We start from the raw sequence: 27,391 nt of genomic DNA, 5'->3' as shown, positions 1-27,391 counted from the left end.
CCAATAACATTACTGCTAATAGGTGTCTGTGCATTCAAAAGTCCCAAGGTGCTTGTTGATAATTAAAAGGGGTGTCCCTTAGTAGTGACAGTCATCAGAAGAATGTTATTATCTTTATTACTATCATTATTATTATTTACCCATTTTTAAGTATGATTGTCTAATTTGAGAGGTAATAAGATGTGATGTTCAGTCCACATATGCAGAATTTCAGATTCATTATGTTTTTTTTAAGGCTGTATAGAAGGGTGGTAAGGCGAGAATGACCATAAGCTTAAGAAGGATGATATTCATGTGGTAGGGGACTGAGAGGTATTATAATTAATATTAATATGCATATTATTACTGTTATTAGAAGTAGTAAAAATACATAGAAATTATTATTAAGGTATTAGTATTAGTAGTAGTATTATTAGTATTCTTCTTCTTTTGTTGCATAGTATAGAGAAAGAGAAAGGTATGTAGGTGACAAGGAAACCTAATAATCACAAGACTAGATAATACAATATTCCATTATAAATTGAGAGTCTATGTCCATATCACTACTAGGTGCCTTTGTGTGGTTTCTTCTTTGTCACTTTCAGTCCTTTGACAGTGGGCAGTTGGACTTTTTAGTAAAAGGCCCAACAACCTCCTGAATACAGCCTTTAAGTCTTTTGTATTGGCACCATGTGCATCCATTGAAGTTAGACTGTTTGCAGTTATCTATTTTCTCAGCATTCATCATTTGGCTACAGCCAATGATATTCATCCATCTCTTTAAATTAACTATGAACTTCGTCCGAGGGATCACCCGAGGGGTTGCAAGTGTGGTATACCTTTTAATCTTAACCATTTTGTCCTATAATTCTGATCAAAATTACTCTAGATTCCGAATGTCACAGCTATCCCTTTTTACAACTCCAGCAATAAGAGCCTAAGTGAAGTCCTACTTTCTTAAGTCATTGCAGGATATAGTTCCAGTTCTGTAGGATCTGGAAGTAGCTACTTTTTAATGTTGTTTCTCTCAGATGTCAGTCCCGATCAAGTAGGAAACTGCCCCAGTGTTTTTAGAGACTTTGAAGCCAAGCTGGATTTCCTACCTGTCATGCAAACCTGTAGAGCTAGGTTAGAATTTAAGTCTAGAGTTAGTGCAGCTTGAAGTACTGATACTATGCCCCTGACAGAGCCTAACTTTTCTAAGGGGATATGTATGATGAAATATCATTGTACTCTGGCCTACATTAAGTCGCATGCATGCCACATGGCCCTCTTGGCCGTTTACAAAAGCAAATTAGGGACATTAAATAGGAGGGAAGGAATTTCTAAAGCAAAAATACGAGAATATTATAGGTGTTGTCATTTTACAAATTGATATTTGTCAAGGTTAAGACGGAATATTCACATATGCAGTTGCTTTTTAATGGGAGGAATGGCTGACAGGAAGTCAGTCGGTTTCCAACCCGCTGCGATGGCGGTCAGACACTCGTTTATCGCCATTGTAATTAGGCCCTAAGTCTCCGAGTCCTGTAATGGCTGCCAACAACATTTTTCTCATGTTGCTGACTGTCAATCAGAGGGCTTGCTCCTGCGGGAGTCTGACTCTTGCCAGAGCAAGAAGGCCCGAGGGAAAAAAGCACCCTGGGCCAATCAGAGCGCTCTAATTTTAAATTAGCGTTCCCACAAGATTTTCTCGAGCCTCTTGTGGACCCAGGTATATAATTATTTTAAAACCTTAATTTCATAAAAATGACTGAACGGATTTACACCAAATCACAAAAAACACAATTTGCTGACCAAGATCTAGCTTCCTGCCAAATTTGGTGTACTTCTGTTGAGCAGTTTTTGCTGTAGCGCTTCTTAAAGAAGTCTATGGAAAATGCATGGGGATTTTGTGCTTTGGGATGCCTCTTTTTTCTCATCCCCCGCTTGACGGATCACCATGAAACTTTCCATGCACAAACTAGTCAAAATGTAACACCTTTTTATAAACTTTCATGGAGATTTGTCAAATGGGGCCATGCATTTAAAGCATAACTATCACATTTGAGGATCAGGAGGATCTGATGTTTAGTCCATATGTTTAAGATGTCAGATTTATATGATTTCTTTATAAGGCTGTTTAGAAACGTGGAATATTGGCAACTTACAGGGGGCCATGTTACGCATAGTTTTAAAGACTAGTGTCAGTAGTTTGTGTTGGGATCAGCTGCGAGCTGAGTGCCAGGCTTTTTTGAGCAAGCAAGGGGAGATGGGATAATTGCAAGAAGTGTAACAAAGTGTTACGCTGCAAAGTTGATAAACTTGTTCATTGGAATGAGGGTTTATTTGATGAGGTCCATGAGCAAGTTGTAGCTGTAGTTTAGATTACTCACCACAAGTGCACTTTCCTCCAGTGCTGGAAGGAAGGTGGGCCTTTGTTTTCAAATATAATGCTGCTGATATTGGGCTGCTGACTTTCAATGAAATAAGGAGTCCAGTCTTATTTGGGAATCGGCGAGGAGTCCAAGATTCTGCCACTGGCATAGCAAGTGAGGAGTCGGAGAGGATTAAATCAGAGTAGTAGAGGGAGGGACGTTGTTTGAGGCAGGGAAATAGAAGATTTCTGTTTTACATGAACTGGAAATGAGAATGAAGTGAGTTGCAGTGATAAAGAGCTTTAAGGATATCAAAGATATGTTGCCCCAAATGTGAATATGCAAAAGCCAAATCAGTAGATGATTTTACTCAGGCAAGAAACATAGTGGGAGTATAGCATGGGACCAAATACAGAACCTTGGGACGCAACCTCACAAGGAATGCCTGAACCTAGACTGATTGGACACCAGGTGACTGAGAATGAGCTTCTGGAGAGGTCAGAGAAGAAGCAGATAAGAGCTGTCTCTGCTTTATTAAGTTGTACTAGGATGACTCTGGTATTGAAGGCAGCATATAGGTCAAGGATGATAAAAATGGAAGTCAATTAGTTGTGATGAGCAAAGGTAAAGGTGGATACATGAATGAAGACCATTTCATTTAAGTGGACAGGGCAGAAACCAGATCCCTGTATAGGGAGATCTATAAAGTGTTTTATTCATGAACACTTGCACTAATATTTGTCGCAACAGTTTTCATGTGAGTTCTAGATTTAAACGGCTGCTTAAACAAACAATGTCTGGTTAGTTCGCACTTAGTTTAAACTTTCTAATGCGCATTGCATCTATTTTCAGGAAAAGAGCACTGGTCTGCACAAGTCCAGGAAGAAGTCAAAAGAGGAATTAAATTTCTCTGAGGACAATGAGCCTGCAGGCTTTATCTACCCTTACAATGACCTATTGGTATGGGCAGTATTGATGAAAAGGCAGAAGATGGCAATGTTCTTCTGGCAGCACGGAGAGGAGGCTATGGTCAAGGCAGTGGTGGCATGCAAACTGTACCGGGCGATGGCACATGAAGCAAAGCAGAGTAACATGGTGGATGACACTTCTGAAGAGTTGAAGAAGTACTCAAAGTAGGAGTTCTCCCTTCACTTCAGTTAATAAAGATCATATAATGGTTAGAAATTTTTCTCTCTGTCCAATGAAATGCATTTTTCACAACTGTCAGTTAAGTGATGATGTACAGTAGTACTATTTTGCAAAATATCAACACTACTAAATGAAGCTATTATACAAATAGGAATGTTTTAATGCGAATTCGGTGAATGAACGCTACTCTTTAGCCAAGTGTAATGAGTAACATAAGATTACATTTTTATGTGACTAAAAAGAATAGGATATAAATGAGCAGAATAGAATAGAAAAGAATGGAATAAACATCTGTGATAGTCGTGTATCGCTGGAGCTGGACGAAAAGTGAGAAGCAAGGAGAAAATGAGTAGTTGTACAAAGGAAAGCTATTTTAATAAAAGGAATTAAAATTCATGTAACATTGTTAACTTACAAAATGCATGTATGTTATCAAAGTGAGCCACTTAAACTGTGTACCACTCATTAATCATAAATGCACAGGTAAGAAATCACAGATATGATATCAGTTCCGTGAATTATAGATTTTGTGGGGTTTTTTGCCTATGTCGTTAATGCTGAAAAAATATGATGTAGGGAAAGTTGCTTTTTTTTAAATAATGTTTGTGCTCTCCTTGAACAATCTGCACCATGTTTCCCAAAAAAGGAATTAAAATTCAAAGTACAGACTCAAAGTGCACTCCCTTTGATCCTGCCAAATTTAGGGCGGAATGGTCAAAGCAGAGAGGACAATTCTAGGAGAAGTTCCAAAAGTAGTGATTTGAGTAGAAATTGCCACAGGGATATTTATTTAAGAAAATCGAAAGTAGGTTGACTGATTATATAACATATTTAGAAATTGCCTCGGGGTATTCTTATTTTATTGCCTTCTTCGTGTATGATTAATTTTTGGTTCAGCCATCTTCGAGAAAATCCCACAAATGTAGCTGTCCAACATACATCAATGAGGTATGTAGGGTCCTTCAGCAGCCAGGCAGGGGATACACGAGAATTGTGGTCTAGTCATGTTTAATCGCTCTCAAAGGTGAAAACGTTTTGCACATGCCTCATACAGGCCTTTCAGGTAGGATTTGACACTGTTCTGCCAATAGAAGAGGCAGCAGCCCTCATGCTGAATGTCCAGCTGAGCTCATAGAAGTCATCCCTGCCCATTCAAGTGAACTGTCAATCAAAGTGGTCTGTTGTGTGGCCCTGGGAGGAGTTACACACCTCATTAAAGGCTAGGTACAGGCTGTGGATTTGCTGGAGAGCTAAAGCAAATTAGCCTCCTGGAGTGTCATGCAGGGTGAAGCAAACTTTTTAAATGTTACTTGTTTTTTAATATTTATTAATGCATTATTACTTATTAAAAATCCAACTTCACCATTGAATTTGACCTTTAATAACTATTAATAATAGTGGCTTTATTATTTGACTAGATGGTTCCAAACCAGAGATAGCTGTATTAATATTTTAATATGTTACGCATAAAACAGCCAGTCCTGCCACACAAAAATTGTTTTTCGAGCCTTGTCACTGTAAGGGCATGGTTACATTATTTTTTTACATGTTCCATTTGTAAAAACCCTGTACCCTACTTTGTGAGCTACAAGGCCTGCATAGCGGTGATTTACTTATATTTAAAAGGGAGGTCTTTTCCTGTCATTGGAGGTTTTATACTGCAGCAGTCAGGTTACAATAGTAGGCTTGTGTCCATTTTTACATGCCCACTCCGTAGAAGGTACAATAGTTTCTGCAGTGTACAGGTGGCATTTAACTCCCAGGCCCTACATTTTCTACACTATATACTAGGGACCTATGGGCAAGTTAAATTTGTCAATTAGGAAATAAGGCATTTTAACTATGTTTAAAGGGGAAGCACAGGCACTTTACAGAGTTTTAAGTCCTACAAAAAGAGTTTCTGGAAGAAGGTGAACAGTCTGGGGGAGCCATGCAGAAAAGGCAGGTTTCTTATAGCGAATGGTATAGAAGCCCCCAAATAAATGGAGACTGATGATGAGGCAGACATCTACCTTGTCCAGTATTGATGCAAATACCTGCGTTTCTGCTGTTGTAGGGTGGAATATTCATTCTCACCCATGCCCTGTTAATTATCTATCATTCAATGGTCAACTTATGGAAAGAAATATTCAGAGCATTCAAAGATGTGATGTTATCCACAGGTCCAGCTTCTTCCCTACTCTCCAACCCAACTATCAAATCACAGTTAAGGTCAAAATATACTTGGAATGTCAATAGTTAAATGTATGGGGTAATTAAGGAAAAATAATGAGGTCTTCCTAATAAGACATGCCTAACCTATCCTGTTATATTTCAACTCTTTTGGAAGAACACTGTTTCAAATGAGAGCATGAGAAATGTAATTCGCCACACTATAAATCTGTTCTGTACCTGAACATCTATACTTCCAAATTGTCTGATGAGAGATGAGTTCAATTAATATTCATGGTTTTTGATGTCTGCCGTTATATTTTTTTTTATAGGGAATTTGGTCAGCTTGCTCTGGACCTCTTAGACAAGGCATTCAAACAAAACGAGCAGATGGCTATGAAGCTCCTTACATATGAACTAAAAAATTGGAGTAATTCAACATGTCTGAAGCTAGCTGTTTCTTCAGCACTAAGACCCTTTGTGTCTCACACATGCACACAAATGTTGCTCACTGATATGTGGATGGGGCGCCTTAAAATGCGGAAGAAGTCCTGGCTTAAGGTACGTCTTTGTAGTGCATTGAATCCTTTACTAAACATTGGTCTGTGAGTGATCAATTCCCAAAAACAAATCTCCAAGTGCTATTATTACCAAACACAACATTGTTAACAGGCACAATTGTGGGTTTACTCCATGGTGCTTCCAAGATTGTTTTGAAAACCCTGTCCTTTGTATTTCAAATAGGTACTGATTTATATGTGACTTTTAAAAGTCCCCACAAAATACTAACCGTAATAACCCTGGATAATTTCTTTTGGGAGACAACATTTGTCACTGATCATAGACATGAGCCAGCATATTGTGAAGAATTGTTTTATGATCCAATATCTCTCTGAAAATATATATTAGTTCTTTAGTTTTCAATATAGTAAAATAATCATTAAATCACATTAACAATTATTTTCCTAATGAATGGATTGAAACTATAAGCTCATTCTGAAAATGTCATGAAATGTTGGAAATGTTTAACAATGCATTAATAAGTGACTCACAAACACTATACATTGAACTGGAATGGAAATATCCAATGAACTACACGTGAGTTTGGATTCATTAAGTTCTTTAGTTTGGTTCACAATATGTGATTTTGCTTTTAGAGGATGAGCAACTGAGTGTGGCCTTTGATACAATGGAAGGGTTGAAGGCTGACTGAGTACATTAATGTCTCTGGTGTGGAATTCAAGATGAACCTGCTTGACTTATGATGTTTCTAGCCATGAAGCTTCCAAAGTAACATAATTGAAAGATGTGGATAATTTTGTTGTTTAAGATGTTATTGCCACTCAAATTATTGAGGTGACAAATGTTTCCCAGCTTACAGTCATGAATTATATAATGTTTTCATCTCTAGGGTGTTAGTAATGCATGCTATATTGTGTGATGTAAGATAAGAGCAGAATGCTTTAAGGCTACTTTAAAGTTTCAGTGGCAGACTTTCATAGTCATGCATCAATTAAATCTGAATTATTTGTTATTCAGTGACACATAAATAATTCTATTCATACATATATTCTTCTTTACACTATGTATTTAATCAGCTCATTTAATTGGGCATTTAAGGTCTGGCAGGATAGAGCATTAACTATCAAGGTATTATAACCATCTTACAAAGTAGAGATGTTCACCACAAGTGGCCTCTAGGTGCTAAAAGACAGTGGAAATTCAACATTCCCCAGAGTTATTTTCATGATGAATGATTGTCCTCCACATCTCTGCTTTTAATTTCTGTAGCAGCAATGTACTGGCACAGCAGCAATGGGCTGTGTTGTTTTCATTTCAACTACCAATGTTTACAACTTCAATGTAAGCTCTGTATTATAAATGTTGATGTACCCCAAATCATTTGATCAGTTTCACAAAAGAGAAATGGTGAAAGAGAATGAAAAGAGACTGTGCTTAGTGTAAGAGATTCTGTTCCACTAAACAACAAAAGGAAATGGAGAGAGCATTGCCACCATGTGTTTTCTGTCAGTGAGAAAAGGAAAAATTAGGGCATTCAAGTGAGCACAAGATCTTTAAATGTTCACAACACAATTTCATCAACCGCCATACCAAATGTCATTCTTAGGTCAAGTAGAATCAACATAGTTCCTCTCAGTAGGTAGAATTATTTCTCATTCCCATTCATTAACCTGGCCAGCTCAAGACGTTTATAATGAATGGTAGGATTGAAATGACAAAATAAGTTGAGAGATCTTTAAGGACTGTCTGGTTTATTTTGACAACTTCTTTAGGAATTCTGAAACAGAGCTTGACTGAAATAAAAAGTGCAGTAGGTCTCCAGGATGGATTGAATTGACAGACAAGAAAGTAAGGCATCTGAAAATGGCGGCCAGAGTGGGGGCTAGTAAAGAGCCAGAGAAATTGCTTTGTTTCACCAAACCAATGAGCTGATCTTCAGAAACCAAGTCAAAACAAATCAGTAGAGAACTGATTCATTTTTTTAATCAGTATTGGCATACATTGAAACAATTGTTTTTAATAAAGGGTGCTATTGTATGAAATCTTCTTCTGAGATGAAATGCATTAGACTGTGACTAATATGCTTTGTTAGAAAAACTTTTTTGAATGTTATATGGCCTCAAAATTCCCAGATATGTTGCATTGGTGAGTTTAATCACTTTCCTGTCTTATTTGTGATCTTGTTTCATTTCCATCAGTGTTAGAGTAAAGTATGTGTTAGAATGATTCTTGTTTGGTACCTTTATAATATCGAGGTGAATACATTTGCCAAAACCTTCTTTTAGTCATCAGTAAGTCAATCAATGATAGAGGTGAATACTCAGGGTGTAATTCACTAGCAAAGTTGTAAATCTGCCCCTGTAGCAGTGCGTCTATATGAGTGCAGATCTACTACTTTAATTATTAACAAACATTCCAAGTAGAACGCCTGGAAAGTGTACTACTGGGAATGTTTGTGCGTAAAGTGCATAGTGTAAAATACGCTCAGAGGGAGTAGAGCCCGCTGTACCATTGCACCTCCTTTTCTCTGTTGGGAAAACATTTTTCTGTTTTGAAGACCCTTCCTCAGCACCCCCACAAATCTGGGGGTGATTTGTTCCCATTCCTATCATGGGAAAGGGGTATAAGAACAATTATTAGTAGAGCTTTATCATCACCCTATAATAGAATCCTAATAAAAAAGGATAAGGTTCCAATTACTAGTAGGAGCAATTGAAGATGGCCAGTTCCGTCACCCCGGTAGAAAAGCCAAGTTAGGTTACAAAAGGGCTCTCACTCACAGATATAATGCGATATGCTTCATCATTAGCTTCCACACCAAGAATGGTGATATATTTGGGCGGGCTCAATCTGATTCAGGGAGATCTTGATATTTTAGGGTTCGGGTATATATTAAATTATCCTAGCATATGAACTGATACACCCTAGAGGACACCAACTACTGCCCCATATCTTCAGGAGCCATAATATGTATTCCAGATTAGTGTTGTGAGCTCCCTAATCAGCCTCTAGCATTCTCTAACAGCACTAATGAGTACTACTGTGTTTTTATCTTATCTGGGTGACTTGTAATAAATGTAGATACCTGAGTTATCCAAAATCCTAACTTCACTACTCCTAAATGCCCTTTGTGAATACCGAAAGTCGTAAAGTTACAATTTTGTCTGAGATTACTTTTGTGAATCGGGCCCTTTGTGTTTTGTATCAATTAAATTGTCATTAAAAAACCTCTTTAATAGTAAAGTTGGGTTTTAAATAACAATTTTCAAAATGTCACTTTTATTAAGTTAGAAAGGTAAAGATGCCTACAAGGGATTTGTTTGAATAACAAGTAATTTGAAATATTTATTTTCTTACATCTGTGGAGTGATATTTAATAACAATTAGAAACTATTTTTTGCAATTGATTATGATAAAAAGATTTCTTCTTCTCTCTAATGGCAAATTAATTGCAACAACCGGTGATCAAATGTAGAAAATGTTTATACTTCAAATAACATACAATAAATAAATCAGTCATTTAGGAACAATATATAGGGGTACAAAAAAACAACAAATAATTGCAACAAACAGTGACAACCGAAGAACATTAAAGGTTGAATATAAGACACTGTCTTAGTTGTCAATGTATATATCCATCGTCCTCTAAGTAAACAAAGAGTCTGTCCTAAACATAGGATTCAGCACTCAAATTGTAGTTAATTTAACAACCGCTATATAGAAGAATGGACTATTCGTCAACGTTTCGGTCTTCGTTGTGTCACACGGTTGAGACCATCCTCAGGACAAACATACTTTTTTTGTGATTTCTTGACCCTAGACAAACAAATGTCTGATAACTAACAAAGAAAATTAAATTCTTGCTTAACTATGTGGTGGCATCTGTCATCCGGTCACCTCAATGGTTCGAAATTAACAATATTAACACTTTCCTGCCCTTTGCTAGTTGGTGCTGATAGCTTGTGCTAGGTCACATGATTGGGTGTAGTTGGCAGTTGGACTTTGTTAAATCCTCCCAGACAGTCACACAATTGATGGACTAGGTGTGCTTGAATGGGTCATCTGCTGGCAGGATGGAGGGGTGCAGATAGGCAAAGACCCACTTGCAACTAAATAGGTTGTGCTCTGCCTTCACTCAAATGATTTGTTGCCACTGCATTGTCGCTGCAGTCAGCTTGGAGCAAGGGCACGGGACTCAGGAAATTCCAAGCACTTAAATGGAAAACTTCTAGAAAGTTCTGCTACTTCAAACAAGGCACTAGATATACAAATAGGACCCTCAGACCCACTCTTCAGTTCACTTTCTGGACCTGTGAAAGGACTCTCAGAGCACAGCCTGCTGTTGTGGCATGCTGTGTAATCCACAGGATTTCTTTGCTGCACCTGGAAGGTCTGCTTTGCTGCCTGGAGTCTGCCTTGAACCCTCAGAAGCCTACTGTATTGCTGAAGACATGCTTCATCGCTTGAACCCCGGACTATGAGAGTGACTTCTAGGGCTACTTTCCTGTCCTCCTGTTAAGAGCCAAAGGGGCATAAAAGACTTCCACCATCTTGAACTCGCATCTGAACCAACCCTGAGTGAGTCCTAACCACCCAAGCGGTGCCCTTCCAGTCCTGGACACTTCCTGGTGGTGCTAAAGGTGCTCAGATATCCAAAATCCAAAACGTAGGGTTTAGGTAAAAACTGCTCTGAAAACCAAAGGTAAATAGGACCAACCTGGTTGTTTATTCGCCCGAGGTGCATCGCCGGCTGGCCTGACTTTGTTGTAACTCCCACTACATTGTTCTCTGCAGCAGCAAATCTTGTTCAGCGGTCTCTCGGTGAAGAGGTATCCAGCCTACTGGAACTCTCGTCAGCTACAGCCTCCAGCTTTGCCCCGCTGAAGATTTTTGACTTCCAAAAAGAGACTACGGCCTGATTTAGATCTTGGTGGGACTCCATTGTCCCTCCGTGGTGGAGTTTACAACTACTCTGTCGAGTTGACGGCTTTGTGATCGCCATAGTTAGATGTGGGCTGGTTTATCATCCATCCTAGTTGACAGAGTGTTTTCCTCTGCATAACCGGCTCACCTCTGTCAACCCTGCAGACTCCTCTGCTGGCTAACAGTACTCCGTCGCCGTCAGGGTCGTAGGATTGCCCTGAGCATATTTAGATTTCACAGTTCTGCTGGCATTGTACTGGTGGTGGATTGCTGACGGAGGGATTCCGTTGCGGGACACGTTCTATATTGTACTATTCCTGTGGCTTTCAGATGGATGCTAGCATAATACACCTGATGTGTTTTGGCTAATTGTGTTCACCTGCATAGCACACTAGAAAACACACTCCATTTCAGACCATGATCATTTGCCATTCCACTGCAGCAAAACATTGTTCCTGAGCAGTTTTTCAGTGAAGACAATTTATATTTGGTTTTCTTCATTTCTTTTTCAATTCGGTCAGAAACAAGGCTTCCGAATCTGATTCGAATGAATCGAATAACGTTTGGAGCCTTTCCTGCCGCCATAGTAATCGGGCCCTATGTCTCAGAAAAGGCTAATGTGGGCCAGAATAGTTGATAGAGTGAATTCTGTATCAAGCAACCTGCGCACACAGGAGGAAATAAGGAAGAGTTGGAACACCCTTTGGGGGAGACTGCACTTGGAGTCCCAGAGAACCTATTTTCCTGTAGAAGAAGGTCTTGCAGATCCTACATCCTGAAGGCTTGACAGGAATCTCTGGTGGGGTGGAGACTGATAAGTTATACTTTTGAATGTGTCACTAAACTTAAATTTCATTTTTGCTTTTAATTTAACTGTTGCTTATGTGTTTTGCACCTTTGTAAAACATATAACCCTATATATAAAGAATATTTTTTTGTTTCATTTAGAAAATTATTGTTGTTTCTAACCTTTTACCAATTCTTAATATGTTTTATCAATATGTGTGTTTTTCTTGGTGTTATTTTGTTTTTGCCTTCTATGTTTGTTTGTTTTAATGTTGTTAATTGTATTTAAGATTACCGGTGCCAATCTCCATTATATTTCACATGATGTTATGGTGCTTGTAAGTGTTTTTTCACCTAATATCAAATTCATATATGTGTTTTCCTAATGTAAATGCCTGTTCATTTTTACTGGATATTTTTACTATGTATGTTTATCTTACAATTTTGCAAGTGTTGTCAATGTTTAATTGAAATAACTACAACTACCATGATACCTTGATTTTTTTGGGGAAAATAATATTGCAATGTTATTTTGGTCATTCTCTCTTTTCTTTCAGAATTCACATATCCCAAAGTGTTATGTATTTATCAATCTCTATGTTATGAAATGGTTTTGATTTGAATTTAATATGTTGTCATTATCTTGTCATGTTATTGAATTCATAGTATTTGTTTCATAAACCAAAGTTTGATGACTTAAAATGTATCATGTAAGTAAAAGTGTATGCTGACACACTTACTTTTTTGCAGGCACCCACTCCAACAGACAGAAGCAGCACAATCCCACACATAAACAGAAACACACAAAATAACACAAAGAAACACACATTATTGACACTACACCCACAGGCACCACAACCACCACCACACCCACAACCACCACAATCACCAGCACACCCACAACAACCAGCACACCCACAAGCATCACAACCACATTAACCACCTCAACAGCACACTCATCCAAACCAACACACTCTCACAAAAGCACACCTACACACAAAACAACACCAAACAAAACCAAACATACACACTCACCCGAATGCCAAACACCTGCCAAAAAAAAACTCATCCAAACATACATACCATACACCAAACCCACATGCAACTACCAAACATACAGACACACACACATCACACACTCCAGTTCTCTCTACCTTCAAAACCCAATCGTCTCCCACCCCTCCTACCCGCACTCCTCCTCCCTAATTCACGTTACTTGTCCTTAACCACTGTCAAACCTAAACCCACCACTCCCAATATAGATCTTTGAGGTGCCCGCTCTGTGCTCAATAGATGCCCTTTCCTGAGGAGGTTACCCTTTGGATTCGTTCGAGCATAATCAGCTACGAGACACACAGCGGCATCACAAATGATATTTACGATATACATCACATGAGCCAGAAGATTCTTAGAACTGGACTTATAGGAACCAGAGAATCATTTTCGAAATATAGACGCTGCCACACCAGAATCCTTTGCGGTTTGGAATTATCACCGCTCAAGAAAATCTACAGCTACATGGAAAATAGCCTTGAGAAAGTCGCGGGACAACTTCCCCATTTTGCGACGAAACACGTGTTGGCTGTAATGAACTATTGGAAGATTTGCACCAAATAAAGAAAACAAGAAAGAAGATAGAAAATTTTATATGTATTTTCTTGCATATTAATTTGTCTATTTTCGGTGGAAACACGTTACATACTTATGTTATTTCATGAATACTACGTGTGCTAAGGAGTGTCACAGTTTACAGAAGGCTGAGGCCTATCCTGAGGAGTAGGGTGGTTCTCCTCACCTTATAGCACCGTTAGATATTGGGTTTCATCATAGTGATATAGTCTCTGCGGCGCCTATACCTAAATCAAATACCACTATCTAGCTTTATCTGCCCTTTGGATTATGTTTAGGATGCAACAAAACAACAACCTGTCCTTATGGGAAAGCCTTTTGTTCCTCTTTAATATTTTAAATTGAATAAAATATTTTTGAGAGAAGTATCTCATTTATTAATAAAAGATTTTAAATTTTACAAAGTTTGTCCTAACATTATTTTTCATTTACAATTCTATGATTCATAAAACTGTTCATGATGAAAATGTGAATTACATATTTCTGTTAACAATTATTACAGGAAATACAACAGTTATTTTAAATGTCTTATTTGTAAAGTCCTTACGCTAGTAAAAAAAGATTGTAATGGACATAAAAAGTTTGGTGCAAGCATTCATCATGATAATGGACACATACACCAAAAAAAACTATTGAAAATGTAGTCTTTATGTGTTAATACAGGTGTGTTTATTTAACATTAAAAAGTGAATAAATAAACACATATGCATTACACCTGATGAAAAATAAGATAATGAACATTTCAAGAATTACACAAAATGCACTAGACAAGGAGAAATGTTACGTAAATAAATAAAATGATTTCAGTTTAGGACAAACACTGATTTTACATGTATGTTAAAAAGAAACCTTTTACATTGTCTAGTGCAATTACTAAATTATTTTAAATTTAGATAAGTAATAAAATGTATAATGCATATGTTTATAATTTGATAGTTTACGAAAAATGAGGAAACACACCTGTATGAACACATTATGTATCTTGTTTAATGTAATTTTTATGTAAGTGTCCATTATCACAAAGGAAGCTTGCACCAAATTTGACAATAATAGAATTAATTTAATACAGGTGTGTTTCTTTAAATTTCGACAACATTACACACATATGCATTTCATATTGGAAAATTATTTCTTGACAAGAGAGATTTCAAAATGCATTAGTCCAGAGCTAATGCAAACAAACAATTCAAACGGAAACAAGTAAAATAGACGTTTACCTGCGATTCTGGCGATCATGGGGTTGATTTGCTTTGTAGTCAAGTAGCAGTAGCAAAGAGGGAACTTGCCTGATCGGGTTTGTGGCGAAAAGGAATTGGGAAACAGAAAAAAAGGTAAGTTTCTACCTTATATCCATTTGAAACCGCCAACTAAGGTGTGGAGGTTTACTCGCCACAGTTACATCGATGGGAAGGGAGATCGTAATTTGCCCGGCGAAAAAATTGACTCAACTTCCTCCAACAGCCCCTTTTGCCCATGATATCGTTGACACGGGTGGAAAAATGTGGCAGAGTCGGCGGGACTCAGACGGATTATTTATCTTCCATAGACCCGCCAACATCAGAATATAGCAGGCGGACTGCCTAGTAGGCGAGCGGGTAAACCAACAGAAATGTGAATGTGGGACAAGATCCTCCAGGCCCTAAGTTCGAATTTTGAAATATACTGTGCATCTTTGTCCAGCGGCTCCCCGATGACAATGCCCCCTAGTCCGACATGGCCTGTAGCTTTTCTTTGCTGAACTTTACCTTCTCAGAACATTTTGTTCAAAATTTCTTCCACGTCTGAAAGTTAGCGCCGACTGTGTCCAATCTACTTCTTGAATCTGACCTGCGCTTGATCACGGTTGGCCATATTTTTCAACCATGACCCACTCTCATGCACCTAGATGTCCACGGCTGGCACTTAAATCTTTTAGCCGATATTTTTTTACCTTAAACTTTTAAAAATTCGTAACTCTGGTTCTACTGATTAAATTTTTGTCAGTTTGGTATAAAATAATTTATTAAAACTCACACCATTTTTCAAAATTGGTATGGGATTTTTTATGTAATGTGTTTTCACCTTTTAATGTATATGTGCTACTTAAATACTTTACATATTGCCTCTAAATTACACCTGATTGCTTTATACCAAGCTACCAGAGGGTTAAGCACAGGCTAATTTAGTCACTTTTGTAGTTCACCTTGACATGGATTGTGGCTGTTGCTTGAACAGGGGTCATCCTCAATTGGACCAACAACCCAGTTTCTCAAAACTGTGCTTTGTAGTTGCTGATTAGAACATATCAAAAGGAGCTAGGGAGCGATCTAACCATCTGATAGTAAGAGGGTCCATTTCACAGTGAAGTTTTTCTTGGCACTGAAAATTGGGGTATAGCGCTTAATATGTATCACACCTTTTACTTAGAGACAGCTCAGTTCGACCTGAACTTCTGGTAGGCAATTTGTAGGTAGGTAGTAGCTGCAAAGCTGCTGACTAAATTACAGTTGTGTAAAATTGGGAGCAATGTGAGGACTACAATCAATGTAGCAAAAGGCCGATAAATGTATCACCAAATCTGGAGTCACATCGATGCCAACTGCACACTGGAAGGAACTGTTTAGTGGTGTGGCTTGTGATGTGGCAATCCAGTAATAAATGCACACGTTTGACTACCTATATTAATGGAGAGCCTGTAATGTTTAAGCATGTTATAGTTCCTTTGGATCAGATCTGTTAAGATCGGTGTAGTCCTCCAACAGCTATTATTTTGTCAAAAATAGTCAATTTGTTTTTTCCATGACAAATATTTCATGCATCAATACTCAATTCTTTTACCATGGGATGAAAATTGAAAAACTTTGCAAACATCTTTCTGGCCTGTTCTGGTGGAAGTGAGGCAGGATGTTCAGCTGTGCCTAATGTAGAGCTGTCTATTACACACGTAGTGGGGAGGAAAAACCTCGCTCCTTCAGGCTGGCACTTTCAGAAATATTATAATATTACTTTTCCTTTGAAACTACAGTGAGCTCACTTGACAATAACTTCTGGCCAATTTCCAGGGAACAGTTCTGAGTCTGAGAAAAGAGCAATTGTGAGGCCAGGTAATGGATAGCACTGACACAGATATACTCATTTGATATGTGTCTATTGCATGCAGTCTTACAGCATCACAGGAACGGACATGCTTAGTTGTATCAATTATGGCCATATGTTAATAGGGAGAAGAGAGCTGTTTTATGAATGTAATTGGTGATCTGTTGTGACTTTCAAACAACTGAGGGGCTATGCTAAAATGGTCCATATTATCAAAGCCACCAGGTAGTGGTTGTGTATTTCTATAGCAGTTGCTGATGAATCTCTGAAAAAAGGCATAGGTGCCAATCATTTTCAAAGCTAATCAGTCTCACCTGTACTCCTATTGCCTTTGCCAGTGGTTTTTGCTCATGCTGAAGATCTTTGGCAAAAAACAGAGGGATAATGTATATGCATGCTTGCATCATCAGGCATGCAAATATGCGTCATGACTCTACAGTGGCTGTTGCCTGATGACATAAATGCGCACATGCGCCAATAGGCATGTGTGTGAACACATCATGACACGGTGGGCATTTTATCTCTTTTTATTCACTGTTCCAAGATGATGGTCACACTTAAATTTAAAAACATAAATAAAAGGTGGAAGGTGGGTGAATGCAAATTCTTTTTTTAAATGAGTGCCCCAGCGGCAGATTTTAGCTGCTTGGCCCTCACAAACAGTTACCAAGTAATAATTACCAATAAATGGGATGGACACAGTAGTAGTGGAGGAGCAAAGTGGCAGGGGGAACAGTGCTGTCAGCAACAAACAGAAAAGGGCATGAGAGCAATGGAGGGGGGGTTTACAAAAAACAGCAAAATTGGGAAGGGTGGGGAAAGCAATGAGAGCTGAAATGGAAGAGCAACATGGAGAGTGCGGGGTGTGAAGGAGAAGCAGCATAAAGAGATAGATGAAGTGAGCAGCAAAACACAAGCACTCCTATAGAGTGCTAGAAGCAGAACAAAAAAAGTAGTTTGTTAAATGTAATAAGTGAAAGGATACAAGTCATGCACTTAAAACATGGTAAAGAAGAAATACTCTGGAGGAGGAGGCGGGACAAATAGTGAATAGGGAGGAAAGACATCGAATAAGAAACAAGTATTTTAGACAGGACATGAGACAGACATGAAAGACATGCAATCAAAAGCAAGGGACTGACCCAAAGCCTCTTATAAACCAAACCCAAATATATGTGTATATTTTAATGTATTGGTGACAGTAGGTCTTCGAACACAGACCGCTAAACCAAGAGAACGTGGAAGTGAGCACCAAACGCAACTTGCTTTACTGGCACTAGTTGAGTATAAACATGCTTATTCAGAAATTCTTTTGCTGCTTGTATTGTTACTTAAATATACCACAGTATTTGATCAAATGTGATGTCAATTGCTTACTCTCATTGGTGACATAGCTCGCTGCCAGCTGACCTAAGATATTTAAGCATTCTGATGCAGCAAAGATACTTGCATATATGTGGCCTCTGGTTAATACTAGTCATCACCAATTTGTTTTTCTCCCAACAAAACGATAACTCATGTCCCATAAAAGCCACCCAATCAAAACCCCGTCGATTGATAGTCATCTGTCTCATCATAAGACACTGCTGGTTGGGCTATTTTTTTCTCCAGGAAAGACTTGTCCACTAGTAGGCCTCGAGCTACCAGTGTACTGCCCAGGGCCAGCTCTAGAGTGATGCAACCTGCTGGTGCAGCCGCATCTTGCACTGAATTCGGAGGTGGGCTGTTTTTAGAAATAACTTATGGGTTTAAAAGCACCTGCTGCAGAGTTACTTGTGTGTCCGACAACTTTTAGGCAACATTAAAAATGTTATGATAGCTGAATAGTGTTCCTGTTGAAGAGAGAGTTTTGTCTAGCGGCAGTTCTGACTCATCAAAAAGTGGCTAAGAGGGTTAATAGTCCTGCTACAAAGAGCCATACAGATCACAAAAGTGTATTTTATGTGAATAAATCAGTGGGTTACTACTTCTGTCACAGAGATCCTTTGGTGACGCGCAGTTCATAAGTTACAATCCTAATATAGCACAGTGACCTATGAACTGTCATCAAAGAGATCCATTCAAACTACAAGGCATAGGGTTGAAACCCTGTTTTTTCTCAATCTTTCATTATCTTAATGTTGCAAATAGGGTTAGTTTGGGTAGAAATACATTCTTATTAGTAAAGCCAATCTTATATCTGGAGTTTGTGCTTTGCCAGACCAAATACTCGTAAAATATTCTACCTTGTAGTATGGATGACATGTGATTCCTACACCTTGCAATCATCATTGTTTTATGTAACATTACCTATAGACTGATTTGTACACGTACGATTCGTTGTCTCTGTATAATGTATGTTTGACGTAGTGTTCTGACACCCTACACTGGTATGAGTATTGCTATATAAATTAAATACATGTGAGGAGCAATGGTGCGAAGAGGGACACTTTTGGAGGGTGGTAGTGAGTAAATCCATAGAAGAAGGTGCCTTTGGGGGGGAATCAAAAAATATTGTCTCACTGGGCGTCACCAACGCTAATGCCGGCCTTGGTACTGCCTAACACCTAATAAAACTAAGGAGTCATTAAGTATGGGCAATGGGGTTGACCTCTGCCCGATATATCCTCACTGGTGGAAGTGAGTGTAATTCACCTTAAGCAGAATGAACAGAACTGTTAATTGTCCTGTAAAAATATAGTGCCTATATTTTCTTCAAGACTGTCCATACCCCAAGTGCTCTGTAAAGAGAAGCAGTGGTAAATGCATTAGGTTTTTGCCTATGTGATTAATAATAAGCTGTGTTGTTGTAAGTTGTAGATTGCTGAGCAGCTCTACAAAACAGGTTACAGAAAGTCTGTTACAGTGTTATGACTTGTTTATGTAGAAAAAGGAAATATATTGTGCTGTTACTAGTGGTATATTGCAGGTAAGTAATAGCAACATTTTGAAAAATTAAATGAAAGAGGGCATCAATAGATTCAACTCATGTAATAGCAATATTATGTGTTTTAGAGGAGTTCTGACAACTTTTGGGGCTGGTGCCACTGCACCAGCAGCACCACTGAAATCATGGCCCTAGTGTCTGCTAGTTGCTACACTTGTGACCGCCTGTTTAGTTGTAAAATTTAGCAATATTCTGTGTTTAGTGGGGTCCCTAGAGCTTTTGGCCCCGGTGCCACTGCACCTGCTGCACCTGCTGCACCATTCAAATCTAGCCACTTTTAACTGCAAAATAACTTCAGCTGTGTTTGCCTGTATTGTAGTAAAATATAGCAATATTAGGTGTTTGATCCCTGATAGATCCAGGATTCCCAGCATCTTCTTCCACAGTTTCAGATATCTTTGGTGGTGGGAGAGGCAGCAATACCTTCATCACGTATTACCTGACACAGCATTGTGGGGTGTTTCAGTAGTGTTTTCAGCATCAACCCACACACAAAGCCATGCTTACGACTTCTGATGCCGGTACTACTTCCTGTGCCAGGACGCCCTAGCCCATACATTTTTTTCTGTGCCTGCTGGTGCAAATAAGTGGATAGTTGTGTGTGTTATATAAAGCAACCATTAAATGTCTGAAACAGTAAAGATGGCATGCATTTTTGCTCTACATGTATTTTTTTAAATGTCTGCAGTATTTATTGCATATGACACACAATGCAAGCATAAAGGCTGATACTGCGGGGAATTATGTTAATTTCTTCCAACACTATGGGCATATAATAAGATAGAAGTATGTTGCGGTATTCAGCACACACTTGTAATGAGTGCCTAAGAGGAAATGAAAGCAGTTCTTCACACCAACAATGAGCAGTCGAGATAGCAAGAATAGATAATTACATTCTACATGATACTACAGAAACTATAAGACTTTATGGGTAGAGTTTTTTAGAATAAAAGTACCAGGATGCTTTAGACAGATGTTTTAAAAACAGGCACTTTTGTAGACAGACATAGGTGGCAATGTCACTATATGGGGTAGTATATCTTGATACAAAGGGTAAGAGCTTACTGTCTGATGCATAAATCTGCAATTTCACATGTAAATTTCCATTACGTTTTAGTTGGAGGGTTTGGGCTAACCTTAGACCTAGTTTTGTATTATTGACAATAGTTTTCTATCTAGTTTTTCATTTAAATTTTTCTCTAGAGTTTTGCAAAAGAATACCACGTTCCTACTTGCCAATACCTGGGGCTTATAATTAGTGGTAGCCAGTAATTAGAGCGGGGGGGTGTGCATGCCTCACACATGCACACTCACTCACACCTATGAATTCAGACGCATACACACACCTATTCACAGCACACACTCTTTCTCGTCATTGAGTGGGATGGGGTCAGTGGGACTGTGATGAGGTGTCACTGATAGACACTCGGCCCTGGGCACTTCACGACTTGAATCCTAAGTACCCAGGTCTGAGGCTATCATTGACTCTCCCCCTCATCATGAGGGGATGTCCTTGAGGTGCTTTGCCAGGCTGAAGATGCCATGCCCACCGGACTGTGACATTTTTAGCCCAGCAAAGTTCAGCTCGGACAGTCAGGCGCCTGCACATATAATGCATTTATAGCGCCTGGCTTCCATGACTTGAACATGAAGAGTATCTGTCAGGCTGACCTTTGCTCTGACTGATAGATACTCTTCATGTCAAGAAAAAGGTGGGGGTTGGGGCTGCTACTGCTCATTATACTAATTTCCAACAGGGAACACCTAAATATATGAATTATGAAGGGGAAACCAAGGAAGTGTTGAAGTTAGCCCTGGAAGATTTATGAAAGCTAGTATAAGGGAAAATATAATTTCTAAGCGTTCACCTCTTAGTTATCTTTACATATATAAGGTTGCTAAAGGAACAGGAGTCTGGAAAATCCACAATTTCTCCCACAGTCTGGAATAAAACTCCCATCATCTCAGGCCATTGCTATTTGGTTTTTCAGAAACTAACACAAGCTTTGGAAGTTTGAGTAAAAAATATAAATACTGACCGTGTCATAATTGCATGGTGGTGCGGCTGGAATTGCAGTTTTTATCTAAATTACCCTCAGCCGTCTTCATAATTTGTTGCTTGTGCTATGCAGGAGCAACATGTGTAATTGTGTATTACATAGGCCTTGAGTCATGCCAGATTCTCAAAATAATCACCAACTGTGTAGATGATTCACATTTAAATTCATTATATCTACCAGGGTCATGTGGATATTCTAAAACTCTGTCATTGCTTAGTCTGAGGGTATTTTGAACACTCCTAAGCTTTTTGTATGTCTAACATGTACTACTGTTTGTTTAACAAATATTATATTTTTTTTTCAAAGGTGATTGTCTGTATTCTTCTTCCCCCATCCATCTTGATGTTGGAATTTAAGAGCAAAGCAGAAATGTCTCATATACCCCAATCACAGGACTTCCATCAATTCACTCGACTTTATGTGGAATCGAGCCTCAGCAATACTAAAGATGAACTGTCTCTGGTTAGTAAGATGTGACATCTCACTTTTTGTTAAAGCCTACAGTTTGCACTAATTCAGAAATTATTGAGTACACAACTGTATACATTTTCGCAGGTGTTCGAATACTCTCATTAGTTGATATCTTGTTTTTGCTAAATGAATGCCATAAAACTAATTTGCCAATTTATGTCAGCTCTCTCTTCCAACTGAGCTCTAAATGGCATATACAATGGTAAATTGAAAGAGGTATGAAGATCCTACATAGGAGTAAAATTGCTATCATTCTTTAATTGTGCAGACTGGGAAGGGCGCTTTTTATTCTAAACCGTCCCCAATTTTTTTTTATTATAACTTATTGTACTAAATCCTAGAGGGAGAACAATTATCCACATACATTTTTTGGAAACTACAAATTTGTGAAACAGATTGTAATCATGCTAAATCAATGGGAACTTGTTTAACCCCTTGAGTGCCCCGCCCTTTCCACGCCCTGTGCTGGGCGTTTCATTAGCGGGCGGGGCTCATGACGAGATAGTCTCGTCATGGGCACATCGCAACCGCGGCCCATGACGAGACCATCTCGTCATGGGCACTCAAGGGGTTAAGGGATTGCACTTGTCCATGTAAGTAATTTAGATAAAGGAATAAACATTCAGCAGTTCTCCAGCAAATTCACTGAGAACCTTTTGCTTGATGATCGCATTGACCCATTGAAGAGTTTGGGATCCCTCGCTCCCTTCGGGAACCCCCACTATTCATAGATTCGACCATCGAGAATGGTTCTCGAGTTCCTCCAGTTTGCTCTCCAAAAAGGTTTTATTTTTTGCTGCTTCGCTCACCTTCAGAAGCATGTCACTCATTTGATCTCCTAACAGAGTGATCTTTGATTCGGCTGCCTACAATTTGGCTGGAAAGCAGGCCACTGCCGCTTCAATTTTCTTTGGGCGCAGATGGAGGGAGGTAATCTCATATTCTTGTGATTTTTTTCATCTCCCTAATCTCCTCCAAAATAAGGTTCAGCATGTCCTTTATGTTGATCTGTAGTGTGGTTGCTCCTGGTATCGTGGAGTCTGGGTTGTCTTGTGATATCTTCCCGTCTGGATTTTGATTCCCCACAGACTGTCCCCCAGTCTCCAAACCAGTTCCACCAGACAACAGCGGCTGAGACTGAGACTGCAACATCCTTTGAGCCTCTGAGAATGGCGTTATATTATCTTCGGAAGATGACAACACCAGCTGTGTCTTATTCTGTGCCATTAATGATATTGAGATTGGGGATGTAGCCTGTCCATCCAAAGATTTGCCGAGGTCTTGTGTGGCCGGCACCGCTGTTGAAGGAGGAGATGGAACCTGCCCCTGCTTCCGGTCTCGTGGTGATGAAACCAACACCTGTAGTATACTATTTAGCGCATCTTCCCACACTACCTGTGGCACTGCCTGTGGTTTTACTATAGGTTTCCGGAGGGGGGGGCCGGCAGAGATAGCTTTTTAAAAAATCGAGGAAAGTCCTTTAAGTTTTTCAACTCGTCCTTGTTGCTCCCCATTGTTGGCTCGTCTTGGTGTTGCTTAGCTATGCTCAATGATCCATCCGTTGACTTTTATTTGGCAGGTGTCTACCCTTCTAACTGTACCAATGACTCAGGCTGCTCTACTTCTGAGCTCTCAAAGCTGGAATTGAGGCCCAGACGGTTTAAAGTGCGTTCAGCTCTAGCCTCTGAAGAAATTGCCTTTGCCTGGGCTAAGCGGGTTTTGGCTTTTAGCTCGGCCACTGAGTCAACCTTGGCAACAGCATTGGTCTGTTTTAAATGCTTCCCCATTCTCTTTTTTTTTCCTTCCTTCTCTCTTAATGTTTTCTTCCCTTTTTTTTCCTTTTCTTTCCTTTGAGTTGGGGCAGGTTTACAAAGTTTTACATAGAGCTCGCAAAGTGCTCCCCCCACCCAAAAAAAGGGGGGGCACCAAAACTGTGTAATTTGGAGCGCCCTGTCTAGCACTCGCACACCCCTCCATTGATTTATCAAACAGTTTTTTCAAATGAGGAAGTTCTCTATCCCTGAACCAAAAATGCCTCACAGACCGCTCCAAGCAGCTTCAAATGTCCCCAGACTCAGCTTTAATTAGTCAACGTAAAGAAGAGATCCTCCTACCTCCTGTTTCGCCGTTTGCGTCCCCAAGAGGCGCCGACATCACAAATACAGCCAAGAACGTAGCTGCATGCCAGCCCAGTGGAAAAAGAAGAGGCCACAATGAATGTCAGTCTCGGAGCGCCGGCCGTGAAGGGGAGAAACCCAGACTGCCAGCAAGACCTTTGTTTTTTCCGGAGCACAACTCGTTCAGGTACGCTGAGTACGCTGAGGCTCCATTATCCGGGGGCAGAGCGGCATCACCTGAGGCTACACAGAGGCATGGTTCTCTGTAGCCATCCCTCCTATTACAACTACAAGGGCACATCGAGTTCCCTCACACCTGTTGCCTAATTCAAAGATACCACGTACTATCCTGATAAACTTTGCAGATTTCCGTTTTAAGGAGACAATCTTGGCAAAGGCGCACCAGCAAAGATAATTTTTATATAAATGAAGTTACCAATTGTCGCATATTTTTAGGCATGTCCGCTGCAGCTGCGCGTAGGCGAAAGGAATTTGTTAAGCTGCTATATCTCTTCAAAGCTCAGGGTGCCCAGGCCTCAATAGCGCAGCAATCTAAGCTTCGTGTTTTAGTAAGGGGAAACTTTTTAAAACAAATTTAGAAGATGCCCAGGACCTACTGAAAGAGATCTCTATTAAAATTTGAAACCATACATGTATATAACAAGATGTCAAAGTTTTCCATTGCCAGGGGGAGGAGGGTCACCAAAGGTGTAGTTCCATGACACCCATCAGGAAAGTAGGGTGGGCTGAAATGTGGTTAGCGTGGTTAGTGGGGGTTTCCACATTTCTGGGGGTCCCCCATTCCAGGAGGGTTGGTGGTGGGGTGCGACGGGGGGTTCTTAGCAGTGGCAAAGGGAACAAAGAGAAGAGAAAACAGGATCTTGCATCTGATCAAACACCATGCTGATTCAAGCAATAGATATGGCTAGCAAATGTAGCATTTTGTCAGTAAACATGAATGGCATGCTTAACAAACAGAAATATGGTGAGCTGATAAGATGGCTTGCCTCTTTTTTGCCCCAAGTTCTTTTTCTTCAAGATACACACCTTAAGTCTAATTCACCCAAGCTTTATCTGCCGAGAACATTCTCTGATGCTTTTTTGCGTCAGCTGGGCTTGCAATAAGAGGTGTAGCCATTTACTTTTCTAGAAACCTGTCATGGGAATTTGACCAAGTTCGCACAGATCCCCAGGGAAGATGGCTATGGGTAGTGGTGAAATTAAATGGGAGGATTTTGAATTTTGCGAACTATTATGGTCCGATTATGGATGAGGCTTCTGGGTTGGCTAAGATCAACGAGCTGCTAAGGGGAGCCCCATGTCAGATCATTATTGGGGGGATTTCAATTATATCCAGTATCTAAAAAAAGATACCTCCAATAAAAATAAAAACAATTGAAACCCAATACAAAAAGAATCTTCGAAGTTATAAAGCACGACTATCAGCTGATAGACCCATGGCGTAATGCCAACCCGGCTACAAATACTTATACATGCCACTCTCGCCAATACCAGACGGCATCCCTTATCGATTTTTTTTTTTAACATCCAGATCATTAAACATCTTAATGGCAGATATCGGGACGAATTCTTTCTCCGACCACTCCTATATCAAGCTCGATATAGAAATTGACGAGGAGAGAAGGGAGCGATCAAGGTGGCAGATTGATCATCAATGGGTTGAGAGCTTAAGAGTATGGATCCTTGAATACTTTAGGCTTAACGAGGGGATGGCAGAACCCTTCGCAGTATGGGGGGGTTCAAGGCTGCTGTTCGAGGACAAATTATCTTCTTCTCTGCCGCTCAGTCGAAAGCACGACGGGCTAAAATAGTTGAGCTCCAGCAGGCCGTGGAAAGGGCACAAGATCTGAGAAACGTGTCTCAACTACATCTCCTTGAAAATGCCAAAAAGGTGCTGAGGGAATTCTTCTTACTAGAAGAAATCAGTAGTTCCCGAACTTACCAACAATGGGTATACGAGGAAACACAAATGGTGGGCAAACTGTTGGCTGGCTCCACAATAACTAGACAGGAAGCGGCCCTAATTTCATAGGTGGTAGATCCTAATACTGGAATTGTAGTGTCAAATAGTGACGAGATTGCTCTGGTTTTTATGGAACACTACCAACAGCTTTATACAACAGAATATTCAGTTGGGCAAGATACTATACAGAATTATTTTGAGGGCATAAATCTCCCGAAACTGTCTGATTCCCTTGTAGAGCAGATACAATTAGACATATCAAGTACAGCGATTTTGGCAGCTTTAAAATCAACTGCCGGAGCCAAAACTTGTGGAGAGGATTGGGGCCCTATAGAATGTTATAAGGTGTTTGCCAAAGAACTGACCCCACCCTTGACTGAGCTATTTAATCATCAAAAATGGAGGTGTGGTGCCCTCGCCTTTCAAAGAGGCGATAATTGTCAGCTTCGTGAAAAAGGGTAAGAATCCAAAAGATGTCAATTCTTATAGACCCATTAGTCTCCTTAACGCTGATTATAAGATCCTAATGAAGACCTGGGCTCAGCGTTTCATACCCGTTGCACAGGAAATAATCCATAAGGATCAGTTCGGGTTTATAGCAGGGAGATCTATGTCGTCAAATACTGAATTTTTAATAGAGGCTCTTGACTACTGTAATATTAACTCAATCCCGGCTTGTATCATGATGGTCGATGCAGAAAAGGCGTTCGACCTGGAAATTTGGCTCTCTTTTTTGGCCTTGGCAGGTTTGGTATTCTTCCCTAGGCTATTTTAATGCTTCGGAACATTTATCGGGGAGCTCAGGCTCAAGTGGTAATAAATGCAAATCGAGGGGACAAGACAAGGGTGTCCGCTTTCCCCTTTACTGTTCGCGTTTTTTATAGAACCATTAGCCATCCGAATTCGAGAAAATGTTGCAATTAACGCTACAATTCTGGGTATGTCCAAACTAAAGTTATTTGCGGACAATATTATTTCATATCTTAAATCCGATAGCCAGAATCTGGAATTGGTCTTTCAGAATTCAGTAAATTCGAACGAATTGGGGGATATAAAATTAACCAAAATAAAACTGAAATCCTTGTACTGATCTTTGACACAATTTTTCTCCCAGTCAATCTTAAGCACCAAGCCGCTAAGCCTGACCCAATATGATATTTGGAGATCTATGTTTCTGATCAACATCAACAGCTATACAAGCTGAATTATGTAGCTATGCAGGATAAAATCAGGAAACTGTTGGATAACTGGCTGCTACTACC

The 27,391-nt window shown here is 39.6% G+C and overlaps 1 protein-coding gene across 3 annotated transcripts in view; it reads left to right on the top strand.

The window, feature by feature from the left end:
* Positions 1-27,391, top strand: part of TRPM6 (transient receptor potential cation channel subfamily M member 6) — a 671,614-nt gene that overhangs the window by 350,312 nt on the left and 293,911 nt on the right. For all 3 annotated transcript variants that reach the window (XM_085633062.1, XM_085633061.1, XM_085633064.1), the window contains 3 exons: positions 3,189-3,469; positions 5,969-6,197; positions 21,864-22,019. In XM_085633062.1, coding sequence (XP_085489188.1) covers positions 3,189-3,469; positions 5,969-6,197; positions 21,864-22,019 — 666 coding nt within the window. The remainder of the gene's footprint in view (positions 1-3,188; positions 3,470-5,968; positions 6,198-21,863; positions 22,020-27,391) is intronic.

The sequence above is a fragment of the Triturus cristatus genome, chromosome 2_1, assembly GCF_964204655.1.
Source record: "Triturus cristatus chromosome 2_1, aTriCri1.1, whole genome shotgun sequence".
NCBI lineage: Eukaryota > Metazoa > Chordata > Amphibia > Caudata > Salamandridae > Triturus > Triturus cristatus.
This window is presented reverse-complemented; position numbering and strand designations above follow the sequence as displayed.